This window comes from Protobothrops mucrosquamatus, unplaced genomic scaffold (assembly GCF_001527695.2).
Source record: "Protobothrops mucrosquamatus isolate PMUCROS unplaced genomic scaffold, P.Mucros_1.0 scaffold_124, whole genome shotgun sequence".
In the NCBI taxonomy this organism is placed as follows: Eukaryota; Metazoa; Chordata; class Lepidosauria; order Squamata; family Viperidae; genus Protobothrops; species Protobothrops mucrosquamatus.
Genome location: NW_015386200.1, coordinates 194,858 through 210,870, shown reverse-complemented (window position 1 = coordinate 210,870; position 16,013 = coordinate 194,858). Strand labels below are relative to the sequence as shown.

At 44.7% G+C, this 16,013-nt stretch overlaps 1 protein-coding gene across 1 annotated transcript in view; it reads right to left on the bottom strand.

Annotated features, from left to right (window-relative positions):
- FHOD3 (formin homology 2 domain containing 3) overlaps nucleotides 1-16,013 on the bottom strand; it is a 197,579-nt gene that overhangs the window by 36,314 nt on the left and 145,252 nt on the right. Inside the window, exon 9 of the mRNA XM_015816968.1 lies at nucleotides 1,360-1,528. Within this exon, the coding sequence (XP_015672454.1) occupies nucleotides 1,360-1,528 (169 nt within the window). The remainder of the gene's footprint in view (nucleotides 1-1,359; nucleotides 1,529-16,013) is intronic.

The following is a 16,013-nucleotide window of genomic DNA, read 5'->3' as shown; positions in this document are numbered from 1 at the left end:
GAACAGAGTGGTGGGAAAATATTTGAGATGAGGGAGGGAAAAAAAACAGGCAAGAAACGCAGCTGGGGAGGTGTCACCCTTCATGAGGAATGAAGAAATGCATCATCGCCTGGAAGTGGCCAGCACATGGCCCTCACCTACTTCACATATCTGGCTTGGTGGGCTCTGGGGGAGGGGATGCCATGAGCAGCGTGAGAGTCAATGTTACCTGTGCAATGCCACCCAGCCCCCAGCCTGTCTGGTTTCGGCAGGCAGTGAGGCGCTCCTCTCACAGCGCCGAGAGGCTGAGCCAGGCGGTGCGAATCCAAAAAGCGCACCGCTGCCCAGCCCCCAGCCTGCCCAGTCTCAGCAGGCAGCGGGGCACTCTCCTCACGGTGCCGAGAGGTTGAGCCGGGTGGTGTGAAGCTCACCAGCTTTGTCACCTTGCTGCCTGCTGAAACTGGGCAGGCTGGAGGCTAGGCAGCATTGCACTTCTCATCAGATTCGCGCCACCCACCTCAGCCTCTCGGCGCTGTGAGGAGAGCGCCCAGCTGCCTGCCAAAACCCCTCCTCCGGAACTCATCAAGCCAGATATGTGAAGTAGACCAGGGCCATTTGCTGGCCACTTCCAGGCGATGGTGCATTTCTTCATTCCTCCAAAGGGTGACACCTCCCCAGCATGCACCCAGAAGGCGGGACCGATGCGGCAGGGGCTGGTTCTTTGCTGTTTCCAGATGGCCTTGTGGAGCTAAGACTGAATGCGTTTCACATAGATGGCCACCACAAAATTGTACATTGGCTCCTTCCTGGCTGGCCTGGGCCAGGGCCAGGGCCAAGGCAGCGGGGGCCATTTCCTCACTATTTCCAGGATGGCTTCGTGAGCCACATGAAACCACTTCGCTGGATGCCTCTGGCCCCTGGGCCTTGTTTTTGACATGTCTGGTCAATAAGAAAGAGAAAAAAGTCTGCTTAGTGGATGTGGCAGTGCCTGGAGACAGTAGAAGAGAAGAGAAAGAACTAGAGAAAATCACAAAATACAAAGACCTGCAAACAGAAATAGAATGACTATGGGAAAAGAAAGCAAAACAAAGATAGTACCAATACTAAGATAGGAACCTTGATTGCAATCCCAAAACAATTGGAGCATCTCTTGAACATCAGTCATCAGCTGCAAAAAGGCTTATATCCGGAACAGCTTATATCCTGCAACAATATCTGTAACACCATCAAATAACTACATCTGCCTATCTCAGGTCCTTGGGAAGGAATTGATAGGTGGATAGAAATGCCAAATCCAGTCTAAACATCGGATTGTGCAACAAACAATAATAATAAAAACAGAGTGAATCACAATTCCTCACATAAATCCAAATTGTTCACCTTGATTGGCCCTGGATCGAGTGCGTATTCCTAATGCAATGTTCTCTCCAGTTGGAGATGACGTCTTCAGGACAGCTTTCATGTTCTCATGTTCTACAGCATTTTCGGTATCCTGATACTCTTGCAGTTGATTGTGAGGTGTTGGAAATGTACTAGAGAACTTTCCAGACTGTGAAAAAAGGAAAAGAAATGAATCATTTTTAGATTTAATTCTTCAATTCTAGTTTGGTAACGAAAGAGGCCAATCCTTGGTAGATTTTATTCATGCTGCATTTCTAGAAATATAATTTCTTCTTTTTTATATAATTTTTAATTGTATTTCTTAAAATACAAACTTTAACAGAAAAAAGGGAAACAATAACAAAGCAAAAACTAAACAAGACAAAAAAGTGTACAAAATGCACATATATTGTCTCCCCAACAATAATAATTTCCTCTCTTAAAAACAGGTCTATAATTTATAAACAGCTCTTTTTGCCTAACATCTATTTACTGTACCATAAAAACTGCAGTCATTATCTCTAATCTGTCCAGGATCAAATATCTTCAACTGATTCTTAATAATAAAGCTTTTCCTTAAAATTATAATTGGGATCTTTCCCAATAATTGCAAGTCCTAGTTCTCTGTTGTGGATATCTCCGCAACATTCAGAAGTTTTTTGTGCAAGTTGAACCAAAATATCTCTTCAGTTGTGTTCTGATTGAGTATGATGACTCCACAATTTTCATCAGTTTTTTTAAAAAAAACTCCAGTTCACCACTGATCCATACTTCTGTCTCTAAGCCTTTTAAATTCATGCCCTTTTCAGCCTTATCCAACAAGCTTGCAATTCTCCTTCCTTCTCCTTCAATTCTGTTAGCAACAAATTGACTTCTAATTCACCCAATTGCAAGTGTGATTTAGCTACTGTTAGCTATATCTGAATATCATCCTTGCGTTGAGTTATGACGGTTGTTAAAACATCAAATCTTTTATCTACATTTTCATTCAGAGACTGTAAATTGAAAAATATTTTTTTTCAAATAATGAGGTAGGGAGTGATGGAAAGGAAGGAAAGCTTAGATATAGAATAGGAGATACAGGAAACATACCCAGGGTCAGCCATAAAGGACTGAAATGCCTATGCACAAACACTCAAAGTTTGGGGAACAAACAAGGTGAACTTGAAGTACTGGGCAAGTATGATACAGTTGCCACTACTGAAACTTGGTGGGATGAAACACATGACTGGAATGTACTGAGAGAAGGCTACAAACTGTTCAAAAGAAACAGATCTAACAAAAGAGGAGATGGAGTTGCATTATATGTAAGAGCTCACTACAGATGGACTTTTTAGCTAACCAGTTAACAAATGTATGTAGGAAACACACACAGTAATAATGGGGGACTTAAACTACTCTGACATCAAATGGGAGACAAACTCTACATCAAGTGGGAGATCAAACAATTTTGCCATCCAAAAGGTAGAGGAAGGAACTAGAGTGACAGCTATACTGGACCTAATTCTTACTAACAGAGAAGAAGTGATAGAGGGGGTTAAATTTGCCGAAACCTGGCAGGAGAGTGACTACGTCATATTGGAATTCAGTATAATGAAAACACAAACAATAGAACATAAATAATCAAATCAGTGCCTTAACAAACTTGGAAGTTTTGGAAGAATCCTATGAATGAAAATCTTAAAGGGGAAAACAAGTCAAGAAGCTTGGGAAACTGAAAAATATGACTATAAAAGCCCAGTTCAGCTCAATATCACTGAAAAAGAAAAAGAAAAAATTCAAGAAGAAGCCAGCATGGTTAATAAAAAATGGAAAGAGGGACACATAACCAAGGCAGAATACTAACAAATAGTCCAAAGTTGTAAAGATGAATGCTGAGGCTCAGCAAGAAGTAACACTTGCAATAAATGTCAAAACCAATAATAGCAATAGCACTTAGACTTATATACCACTTCACAGTGCTTTAGAGTCCTCTTTAGGCAATTTACAGAGTCAGCATATTGCTCCCAACAATCTGGGTCCTCATTTTACCGACTTTGGAAGGCTGGAAGGCTGAGTCAACATTGAGCCTGTCAGGACTGAATACCACAAAGTCTCCTAAAAATAAAAAAGCTTTTTTCAACATATAAAAAACAAGAAAAAGGTCAAGGAAACAACAATCCATTAATGAGAGAAAATGGCAAGGAAGTTTTTTGCATCTGTGTTCATGTAAAAAGATAATACAGCCTAATCTATCAAAAACATAAACATAAAAGATAGACTAGGAATAGAAATTAAAATAAGAAAATGGTAAGAGAAGGGGCGTTGTCTTACCTGAACGCCTTTTCTCAGTACGGAGATGGAGAATCCACCAATGGGTTTTCTTTGTCTGCCTGCTCTTGAGATCAAGTAGCCAAACTTGACATGCCCCCTCTTGCCAGGAGATCCAGTCTTAACGAGGGCAAAAGTGACTGAAGATGGACGAGGTGTTGGCTCTCAAACCCCTACAGTGGCCTATCTGACTATAAGGGGTGGGTGCGGATTCTCCATCTCCGTACTGAGAAAAGGCGTTCAGGTAAGACAACGCCCCTTCTCCAGTACAGGAGATGGAGAATCCACCAATGGGACATACCAAAGCCTCACTGTCCCGATGGGTGGGAAACAGATAAGGCCGGAATAGTGTCTCTGGGAACCACCTGCTGAAGGACCCTCCGCCCAAAGGAACCACTCCGCTGAAGCAAAACGATCAATTTTGTAGTGGCGTATAAACGGGGAGGGTGAAGACCAAGTCGCAGCCCTACAAACCTCCTCGATGGATGCCTGAGTGGCCCATGCTGCAGAAGTCGCAGCACTGCGAGTGGAATGGGCAATGAGATGACTTGGAGCTGGCAGGGAAGAGGACTGGTACGCCTCCGCAATACAGGCCCTGATCCACCTGCCAATCATGCCAGAGGAAACCTTCTGTCCCAAAGAGGCCGGATGGAAGGAAACAAATAGGGCCTCGGACCTGCGAAAGGGCTCTGTACGCTTGATGTAGCGCCGCAACGCTCTGCGGACGTCCAGCGTATGCCACTGCCGCTCCAAGTCATGGGAAGGGTCGGGGCAAAAATTAGGTAGGATGACTTCCTGAGCCCTGTGGAAAGCGAATTTACCTTGGGCACAAATGTGGGGTCCAGACGAAGGACCACCCGATCACTGTGAAAAATGCAAAGGTCACTTTTGACCGATAGGGCGGCGAGCTCAGAGATACGTCTGGCCAATGTGACAGCTATTAAGAACGCGACCTTAAGAGATAGATTCCTTAACGAAACAGTCATTATAGGCTCGAAGGGTGGCCTAGTTAGAGCCTGAAGTACGTGAGGTAATTCCCAAGAAGGATACCTGTGCACCACGGGAGGCCTAGTGTTGCACGCACCTTTGATAAAGGCACGAATTCTGGGATGGTGAGCCAAAGGAACTGAATCCGCACAGGTAAGTAATGTGGACAAGGCAGCCACCTGTCTGCGAATGGTTGCAGGGGCGAGGCCTCTATCCAGGCCATCCAAAAGGTAATCTACGATTTGAGGGATGGTTAGCTAGTGTATGATTAGTTGTCGCCTCCGACACCAATGGCAAAAATTCTTCCAGGTAGAATTATAAATGCGATTGGTCGCTGGGCGGCAGGAAGCCTGAATCATGGAAATGGCACGAGGGGAAAATAATTCTTGGGTCATTATGCAGCGCTCAAGCGCCAAACGGTTAGTTGTAACCATTGGGGTTCTGGATGTTGAAGGGACCCCTGATGTAGTGACACCCGATGAGGGGGAATCTTCCATGAAGGAAATCGGGAAAAAGTCATCAAGTCGGCAAACCACGGCCTCTGAGGCCAGTACAGTGCCACGAGGATCACATCCACCCGTTCCTGAAGTATCTTGCGGATGGTCGCCGGTATAAGGGGTAGGGGAGGGAAGGCGTAAAGCAGACCTTGCGGCCATGGAGTCCGCAAGGTGTCTGTTCCCTCTGCCCCTGGAAGGAAATAGCGGGAATAGTACCTGGGGAGTTGAGCATTAGTCGACGACGCAAACAGGTCGAGGATCGGTCGGTCGAACCGGAGAGATATTTCGGAGAACAGGTGCGGATGTAATCCCCACTCTGATGGGTCCACCGTAGCATGACTCAGGAAGTCTGCTTGCTGGTTGTTGACCCCTGAGATGTGTTCGGCCTTGATGGAGGCCAGATTGGACTCTGCCCAGGAACCCAGGAGCCATGCCTCGGACATCAGAGACCTGGAGCTGGTGCCCCCCTGATGGTTGACGTGGGCTTTGGATGCCACGTTGTCCGTGAGGACCAGAACGTGGCGACCCCTGATCATGTGTCTGAATTGGCGTAGAGCCAGGTGGATGGCCCTGAGCTCCAGCCAATTGATGTTGTGTCTCAAGTCTGCGCGGGACCAACGGCCCTGCACAAACTGAGACTGTAGATGGGCCCCCCATCCAAACAGACTGGCGTCTGTCGTGATGGTGATGCAGTCCAGTTCCTTGAAGGGTGACCCTTTGGTCACTGCCCGTGAGAACCACCAGCAAAGAGCCCTGCGAACCTAAACCGGGACCCTGACCTGACGGCTGGATGCACTGGCATTTGCCTGTTGGAATGGCAGCAGGTACAGCTGGAGGTCCCGCAAGTGAAGTCTGGCCCAGGGAACAATGGCTATGCAGGAGACCATCTTTCCTAATAGCTGAGAGAGTAGAACTGGACAGAATGTTCCCTGTACACCCGGCAAGCTGATGCTGACCACTTGCTCCTGGGAGAGATAGACCATGCAGTTGGAGGTGTCTATCACGGCTCCCAGGTGCAAGAGTCTGGACGAGGGAATTGTCAGACTTTTTTGGAAGTTGACTGAGAAGCCATGTTGTTGAAGTACCTGAATGGTGTGATTCACGTCCGCCTGAGCTGCCTGGAAGGATGACGCTTGAATCAGGATGTCATCCAGATAACACTGGACGCGTATTGGAACCTTCCTCAACTGGGCGGCCAGCACGGCTAGGATTTTTGTAAATATCCTGGGCGCAGACGAAAGACCGAAGGGGAGGGCCCTGTACTGAAAGTGTCTGCCCTTGTAGTAGAACCTCAGGAATCAACGGTGAGCTGGATGAATGGGAATGTGGAGGTAAGCCTCCATGATATCTATCGATGCTAGGAAATCCCCCTGTCTGATTCCTCCCAGAATGGACTGGAGAGATTGCATCTTGAACTTTTTGTAAGTGATGTAATGATTGAGATGCTTGAGGTCTAGGATTGCTCTCCACCCCCCCCCCCCGAGGTCTTGGGAACCACAAAGAGGATGGAGTAGAACCCCCTGCCTCTGTGTTCTGGTGGTACTGGTTCTATCGCCTGAATTTCTAAAAGGTGTTGGATGGCCTCCTGCATAAGTCTTTGTTTTTGTAGGTCCATGGAAACGGAACAGTGGATGAGTCGGTCCGGGGGTGTGGCTAGGAACTCCAGGGACAGCCCGAACTGGATGGTTTGTAGGACCCAGTTGTCCGTGGAGGAAAGTTCCCACTGGTGGAAAAAGTGGGCTAGCCTTCCCCCGATGGGAAGGGTAGTGCAGGAGTCATTTGGACTTTCTATATGGGCAACCCGCCCCTCGAAATGGCCGCTTATTGTTGTCTGGGCCGGAACCCTGACCTGTCGTAAGGATGGTCGTACGGCCATTCCTGTCTGGGAGTGTATGATCTGGGGGGCTGAATGGCTGTTGCACCTGCTGCCTGGCGAAAGGACTGTCTACGAAAGTAGGGAGTGGGATGCTTGTCAGCCTTCTTGTGTAAATGAGCCATAACCTTGCACTTGTCCTTGTTCGGGGCAAGGGACTCTCCAAACAAGTTGCTGCCCAGATAAGGATCAGTTGCTAGACTCCATTTAAGTTGGTGTCAGCCTGCCAATGCTTTAACCACAGCATCCTTCTGGCGGTAATATTAGAGGCCATAGATCTAGATGCAAAGACGGCAGACTGAAGCGTTGCGTCTGAAGCGTACTCAGTCGCCACCACCATTTTACTGAGGTCCTGGTGGGTATGCAAATCCTTGGCAGGGACCCTGTCCTGAAGCTGACGCAACCAAAGGAGGGTAGTTCTAACAAAAAAGGATGCACAGCTGGCTGTTTTAATCGCCCAGGCTGCTGATTGATGGGTTTTTCGAAATGTTCCCATTTTTTGTCATCCGCTTTTAGTACCTGAGTTAAGTCCCCAGTGACCGCCGTCTGGGATACCAGAGGGGTCCATGCCTCGTCTACCTTGGGAACCTCCAGCGCATCATTAAGATCAGAGGAGGTGCTGAAGATCTTTTTGTCGATCCCGCTTACAGAAGGGAATGAGGAAGGGGACGCCCATGGTTTCTTAATCCCCTTGAGGAAGATGGAGGGGCACGGAACGTGATGTTCAGTTGCCACTGTTTTGAAAAATATCGGATTAGGACTAGTATCCGATGTGGCCTGAGGTTGAGGGAATTGATCTGATCCTATTTTTGCTGTTGCTGTGGCCTTGCGTAGGATTGAGAGAAAAAGGGCTGGATTGAAAAGGCCTCCCAAAGGGGAGGGCTCAGGAGGGAGGTCCTCTTCCTCTGACAGAATGAGATCCGGCTGCTCCTCACCCCGAGGGGAAGAATAACCGCTCATAGAAGAATGCGCAGGAGACATGGGCTCCTGGAGCATGGGAAATTCTGTAGGAGCCTCAGAAGGAGACATAGCAGAGGTGGAAGCCCCTTGATCAGGATACTGCATGGAACGCTGGGCTAAAGCTCTATCTACTACCTTTGTTAGTAAAGCCTCCAGGCGTCCGTCGGAGGAAATATCTCCCAAGTCCGGACCCCTGAGTCCTGCTGCTGTAGGAGTAAACGTGGCTTCTGGGACTGCACCCTGAGCCATCGTAGTGTGATGAGTAATTGTGGGAGGTGAACCCATGTTGACCGGTGTCCCTGGAATGGACCAGACACCTTGAGTTGAGGTTGAGGGACCTAATGGAAGATCAGGTTCCGGAGCCTCCAATTGCATCGTATCTAGCCCGGCCTGCCTCGGTGCCCTGGAGAACTCCTTCTCCAGAGCCTGGTGCCAACGGCTGACTTGCTTCTCTGCCAGCTTGGAAGGCTTCTTGAGCATGTGCTTAGTTTTGGACTTGGACTTGCCTGCCGCCTCCTGTTCAGAGGATTTGTGGCAGCTGTAACTGGAGGATGGAGTGGATTGAGGCAATGATGAGCCCTCCATCCCAGTGGAGCAGTCTCAGATAGCTGAGGTGACGCTTTGGCAGGCAAGTAGCTGGCGGGAGCGGGATTGGAACAAGCAACAAGACTGTTCCCCTGACCACCCAACCAAAAAAATATATTTCTCTCTGGGCTATGGTCACGGCCCTTAAGTTAGGTGCCGAAGGCACATTAGGAACCACTCTCTGGGCTCCGCCCGGAAGCCTTAGGTAGCCAGGCAATATGCACCAGAAAACAAAAAGGCCAAATTTTCCCAATGAGGGATACAGGAAAATTGAGGCAAGGCCTGGTAGGAAAACGAATTCGAAATGGCAGCTGTGAACTTGTGAGGTAATATATATGTTTGAGATTGACCTACTTAATTTACAGCGCAATGTTTAAGATGTTGGCCGCGGTAAGTAGTGAGAGAGGCTGGGAATCTGACAGGTCGCGTAGGCTGAGATCCTTTTGCTCTCAAGGCACTTGGGTTCTAGCAAACTCAGGAGAAGGCCCCAAATGATTGCAAAAGGTAGATAGAAGTGCTCCTGCCACAAAATGGCGGTCGAGGCCTTCCCTCCGCTTAAAACCACCGTAGGCTTCGGAAGAAAGTTAGCAGCCCCTGGATCAGGTTTCCAGGCGGCGCAAAGCACTGCGCTGGAATTTGGGGCAACAATCAGCCTCGGAACAGCAAGGAGAAAAAAAAATCAATTTTGTCAGCCTTTCCGGCCTTCAAAATGGCGGCCGCCGAAACTGATCCGGAGGCCTCAAAACAAAGGAGGGACTCCCAAGCCTGCAGCACCAATTTAGTTTCTGACTAAAGAAATGGGGAAGAAATGCTTTCCCAGAGCAATTCTGCCCAGTAATCTTTCCCCCCAGAGCCCTGGGAGAAAGGCAGAAAGGAAAGCTGCAGGATTTTCACCTCCCCCCCCACCTCCCACTCCTTGAACAGTAAAATAAAGGAAATAAATTAAACAACACTGATCCCAGTGGTAAAGGAGAATTTGGAGGAAATGCCAAATAGGATTGAGGGTAAGGGAGGACTGAGCAAATTTTGAGGATAAAGGAGAATCACCAATGGAGTTTTCTAACCTGCTATCTTGAGAGCCAAACCTGAAACGACTTTCAAGAGCTGAGACCAAGTTAAGACTGGATCTCCTGGCAAGAGGGGGCATGTCAAGTTTGGCTACTTGGTCTCAAGAGCAGGCAGACAAAGAAAACCCATTGGTGGATTCTCCTTCTCCTGTACTGGAGAACACCTTTCCACTCTAGATGAGTTCAAATCTTGCGGACCTGATGGATTACATCCCAGAGATCTCAAGGAACTGGCAGATGTGATCTCGGAACCATTGAACCATATATTTGGTTAAAGCCCTCTGTCCCAGATAATGCTGTTAGCTTGATGGGATTTTCAACATTTTGGCTGGACCGGAGTTTTACTCTTAGTGGCAAATCCCGGGGAAGGGGTGTCTGTTTTTATATAAATGACAGATGTTGTAATAATGCCAAGGTGGTTTTAAGTCTATGCTCCCCTGATCTGGAGCTTTTGACCATTAAATGCAGACTCTTCTATCTGCCTAGAGAATTTTCTTTTATCATTATCACAGCTGTGTATATTCCCCCGATGGAAACAGAGAAGAGGCCCTGAATGTTCTCTATCATACCATCAGTGACTTACAAACTACTTACTCAGGGGGTGCATTTATTGTAGTGGGGGACTTTACTCAAGTTGATTTGAAAGCTACTTTTCCCCATTTCCATCAATATGTGGACTTTGCAACCAGAGGGAACAATACACTGGATCTTGCTTATTCCAACATCAGGAATGCATTAAAAGCTATCCCTGCTCTCACCTGGGCCCCTCTGACCATCTCTCAGTGCTGCTTATTCCAGCATATAAACTTTTATTAGTTAGAGTGAAACCTACAGTAAAGCAGGTGAGGGTCTGGACAGAGGGAGCGATAGAAGCATTACAAGACTGCTTTGAGTGCACAGATTGGGGCATGTCTAAAGAAGCAGCAACTGACAACCAACATATAAATGTTGAGGAGTATGCCACCATGGTGTCTGCATATATCCAAAAGTGCACAGAGGATGTCTGTGTTCTGAAAAGCATTGTTGTGAGGGTGAATGAAAAACCGTGGCTGATTTATGAGGTCCGCAAGATGTTGAAGGCACGGAATGTGGCTTTTAAATCCTGCGATATGCTGGCACTTAGAACAGCCAGAGCTAATTTGAAAAGTGCCATAAAAGGTGCAAAGCAAGCCCATTGCCAGAAAGTTCAGAACTTTTTTCAGGACTCAACAATCACCAGACGCATGTGGCAAGGAATCCAGGCAATTATGAATTATAAGGTGGCTCCATCGAGATGCAAGGATGACACTTCCAATTTTTTGGAAGATTTGAGGCACTCCTGCTAAGAAAGCTGTGCCCCATCCTGATGAGCAAATGCTTAGCTTTTTTAAAAAAACAACAACAAGTTTTATTAGTTTTTTCATTTTACAAACAAGTGCTTAAGAATCAACGTGGTGGCAGGGCAATCAATTGTCCACAAACAAAGTCATACTCATACAGTTCAAATTAAATAATTAAAAACCCCTCTCTTTTCCCTCTAGTAACATATTATATTCAAGTTAATATATTTCAATACAACTAAGTCAATCATAACAATCCTCAATAACCTTTCATCTAAATAGATCCATAAATCCAAATCCTGTGTTAAGCTTTACTATTTCAGTTGCTATATTCCATATTTCTAATCTAAATGCATAATTAACACTTCGGGTGTCTCTCCATTACCTTTTTCCTTAACATATTCAATAAACATTTATTAGTATCATTTCTTCTTTTTTCTTATTCTTCTTCCATTACAAAATAGCTATCATTTCTAATTAAAAAAATATTAGTTCAAAAAAGAAAGGAAAAAAAAGAACAAAAAACAAAAAACAAAGACAAAACAAAAAAAAGAAAAAAGAAAAATACTTTTCTATTTCTATTATACTTTATAATCTATCAGTCAATCAATTTCTCAATATCTGTATCAAGTTCCTTTAACCTCCTCCCAAAATTACTATATCCAGAACATATTAATACATAGACAAACATCTTGTTATTAAATTCAGACCTTTAATTAATTTTTATTCAATCTAACATCTTATTTAACTGTCTTAAGCCATAAATCAGTCCATATCTAATAAGTCTTTTAAACCCGTTACATAAAGCCTTGAGTCACACTCTTGAATCTTATTCTAGCTTTCTTTTTATGCCAAACAGGTTTCCATAACAATGCCTCTATATCAATGAACAAGTCACTTTTTATGCCTTGTAGTATCCTTTGGATCAAACAGAAACATCCCCTTTTCTGTTTTAGAGATCTAGCTCCTTTGTTGGTTTAGAGACAAATCCCTTGTTGTTTTAAAGAGTCAAGTCTCTACGTTTGAAACTGTTGAATAGCAGACTCAATTATGTCCAACTTTGTAGTTAATCGTTGCTTATCCAAGCTACCATAGTTCTCAGTTCATTGAGCTTGTCTGTCCATTTCTGTTTGTTTTAAAGTTGTAAGTGGTTTAGTTACAGTCCTTTTTAGTTCCTCGGAGATCTCATCAGCATGCATATGAAGTGGAATCTTCTTTACCCTTAGTTACTCCTGCTTCTGTTGTTTTTTGGTCTATAAAATGCTCAGATAAAGTCTGGGGGTCAATTTGTAAATTCAAAGCAGGATTTCTGTTTTTCATTGCCATAGTAAACTCTTTTATTTGCAGACATATTTTGTCAGTAGCTTCATAAAGTTTTTCCAGTATGAGTTTATAGTCAAGTTGAACATAGGGTTTCTCCATTTCAGAAATAATTAGAAACAATCTGTATCATTTAATAGAGGCTATGTTCAAAGAACATTTAATCAGTATCCACCCCCACCAATACAGCTGTTAAATTTCTTTGTGTTTTTCCTTTTATGGTAATCTGAAGGTCAAAGTCAGTCTCACCATCAGAAAAAGAGACAGTTGCAATTTTAACTTTTTCCACAAGGTGTCCTCAGTGAAATATAAAATCTTCTCCCAAAGACCAAAAATATCATAAACAAGATCAGAAAACACAGAAAAAAGGAGAATTCTTCAAATGTAGACTAAGTCCAATAGTAGATTCAATATTAAAAGAATTTTCCAAGACCCCAAAGCGAATAAAAAAAATAGAAATAGAAAAAAAAGTCACTTTAAATTAATTCAGTCCATTTAAGCTTCTTTTTCCCACACTCACAAACGCCACTTTTTGTTAGAGCAGGGAAATAATTTCAAAAGTGCTTTTTACACGCACAAAAAAAGGAGAACCAAGAGAGGAAAAGAAAAAAGTCTCACCCGGCTCAGCCACAGTGGTTCCTGTGCTTAGATGTTCTTCTGACTTCTGGTTACAGTGGCAAGGTGAACAGCCATTTTACTGGCCGGTCTTTCCACTGTCGGCCCAAAGGAGCAATCTCGGGCCATGGAAGAAGCTGCCGCTCTCCCACGGACGATGAGGACCTCCTCAGTGGTAGCCACCCCTCCAAGGCGGCTTTTCGACCCAATTAAGGGTCTACCGGCGGCGGAGAATCAGCTGGCGAAGAGAGCAGTCTCATCACGCAGCTGCGAGCGCCGCGATCCAGAACCAGAAGTCAGCAAGTGCTTAGCTTTGATGTCACTTCTATTCGGAAAACACTGCGGAAAGTTAACATTCAGAAGGCAGCTGGCCCAGATAATATCCTTGAGCGGGTTCTTAGGGAATGTGCTGATGAGCTGGCTTGTGTTCTTACAGATATTTTCAATCTCTCATTGTAGCAGGCAGTGGTCCCATCGTGTTTTAAGACGGCCATCATTTTGCCGGTGCCAAAAAAGTCCACAATTACAGGCCTCAATGATTACCGTCAGTTGCACTGACATCCATCATTATGAAATGCTTTGAGAAACTGATACATTATTGTAGCTAGCCTCCCGCCAGCATTTGACCTGCTTTAGTTTGCTTACTGACCAAATTGCTTCTTTCATTCTTCTTAGATGAGAAGCAAAATATTTTCAAGAAAAAAACCCAAGAAAGTTCAGTTTGTGTTTATGTTTATTTAGATTTGTATACCGCCCTATCTCCCTTACGGGATTCAGGGCGGTGAACAGGCGATAATAAAAATCACAATAAATATCTATGCTAAAATCAAATTAAATAAATAAAGGCCTGCTTTAAAATATCCCATATAAAAACCTATACTAAAATCTAATTAAGACTACGCCAGGCCGGCCGCATGAAATAGATGGGTTTCCTGGGGGAGATTGTTCCTGAAAATTATGCTTAGCTTGCCAAATGCCTGCCAACCACATTTAACACACTGTTCAATTTCTTTTTTGTATCACCTTCCATGAGATTCATTAGTCAAGATATATGTGATGGTCTACTATGTCTAGTTCTTCTCCAGATATAAAATTTTTCTTTCACTGGTGAATTTATTAAATGTAATCTGGCTCTTTTTCAGGTTTAAGCCAAATAGTTCTGCTTTGTGCAGCTCTTGTATGTGTCTTTATAGTTGTTCTGCATCTTGTGAGATGAGAACAACATCAACTGTAAATCCTAAGTGCAGAGTTGGAGTGGAATTTCAATTGGAAGCATGTGGGGATTAAATTTTGATCTCGGCGAAAACCTCAGAAAACAAATATCGTACCTCTACGGGGAGGAAATCCACCCTCTGACCATGACCTATGAAAAACTCGAAGTCCAAAGAGCTTCCATTTTATGTGACCTCACATTCCTACGCAACTGCCGAGATCAAAATTTAATTCCCACATGCTTCCAATTGAAATTCCACTCCAACTCTGCAGCCACCAAACGCATCCTGAAAAGAACAGAATTGGCCCTAATCAGAAATGAACTTCACACAAAAAGATTCCTCCTAGATCGAATCAACAAAGATCTCTCACTTCATCTCAAACTCAGCAACAAGATCCACCCCACACTTTGGGACAAATCCAAACAACTCGCCATCTGGAGAGCTGAAACACAGACCACCCTCAAGACAGACACACACACCAACAAACTCTGAAGACTACAAGAACGCCAGAAACAAACCCCTCCTCCCTCACATCCACACATGAAACAAACAGTGCATAACATCTCAGATAGGATCCTCACCAAAGCCGAAACCAATGTCCTTTCCAAAGGATTCAACTTTGCAGTCGCTCCCAAACACATTCCCACTGAAACCATTATATGCGGAGTTGAAACCAGCCTGACCAAAATCAACCCCGACGACGCTAACAGAATCAGACTCGAAATCACCAACATCCTCTGCACCAGCAAGCCACCCAAAAGCAACTTACCCAAAGAGGAACAGACTGACTACCAAACCAAATTAACCAACCTACTCCAAGACTCCACATACAAACCCCTAAACACAGATCCCACCACCTACCTGGAAAAAACCACTAGATCCAAAATAAAAGCCTCCCCCATCAGCAAAGAGATCCAGCAAAGAATCATTCCCAGAGAGAAATCATCCAGATGCCCTAAGCTCTATGGTCTCCCCAAGATACACAAAGAAGGAACCCCACTTAGACCCATAGTCAGCTCCATAGGCTCACCTCTACAAAACCTAGCCAAATTTCTCACCAAACAACTACAACCCTATGCAGAATCCATCACCTCACACGTAAAAAATTCATTCCAGTTCATAGAGATCATAAAGAAACAAAACTTACAGCCCAGTGACCTACTCGTGAGCTTTGATGTCATATCCCTCTTCACCCAAGTGCCAATCAAAGAAGCCTTGACAGCTATCCAAAACAAATATAACTCCCCCAAGCACATCCTAGATCTGACCAACCACTGCCTATCCAACACATACTTCATCTATAATGGACAAAAATACAAACAAATAGAAGGAGCACCCATGGGATCACCCCTCTCACCTGTCATTGCAAACCTCTGCATGGAATACTTTGAAACCCAAGCTCTAGAAAAATCTGATCACAAACCCAAACTCTGGCTCAGGTACATAGACGACACCTTCATAATCTGGCCACATGGGAAAGAAAAACTGGACAACTTCCTCACACACCTCAACAGCCGACACCCCAAAATACAGTTCACCATGGAAACAGAAGCTAATAACCAACTTCCCTTCCTGGATGTCCTAGTCTACAAGAAATCCAATAGCTCCCTAGGACACACCATCTACCAGAAGAAAACACACACAAACCGCTATCTGCATGCACTCTCACATCACCACCCAGCACAGATCAACTCCGTAGCCAAGACATTCATCTCCAGAACAAAATGCTTAGCTGACGAACAACACCTAAAAACCGAACTACACACTCTCACTAACGTACTAACATCCAACGGATTCCAAAGAAATAAGATTACCAACCTAATCCAAAAAGAAACCCCCACTAAAATCCAAGACAGAGAACAAGAAAACGGCAAAGCCCTCCTCCCATACATAAAAGGCACCACAGA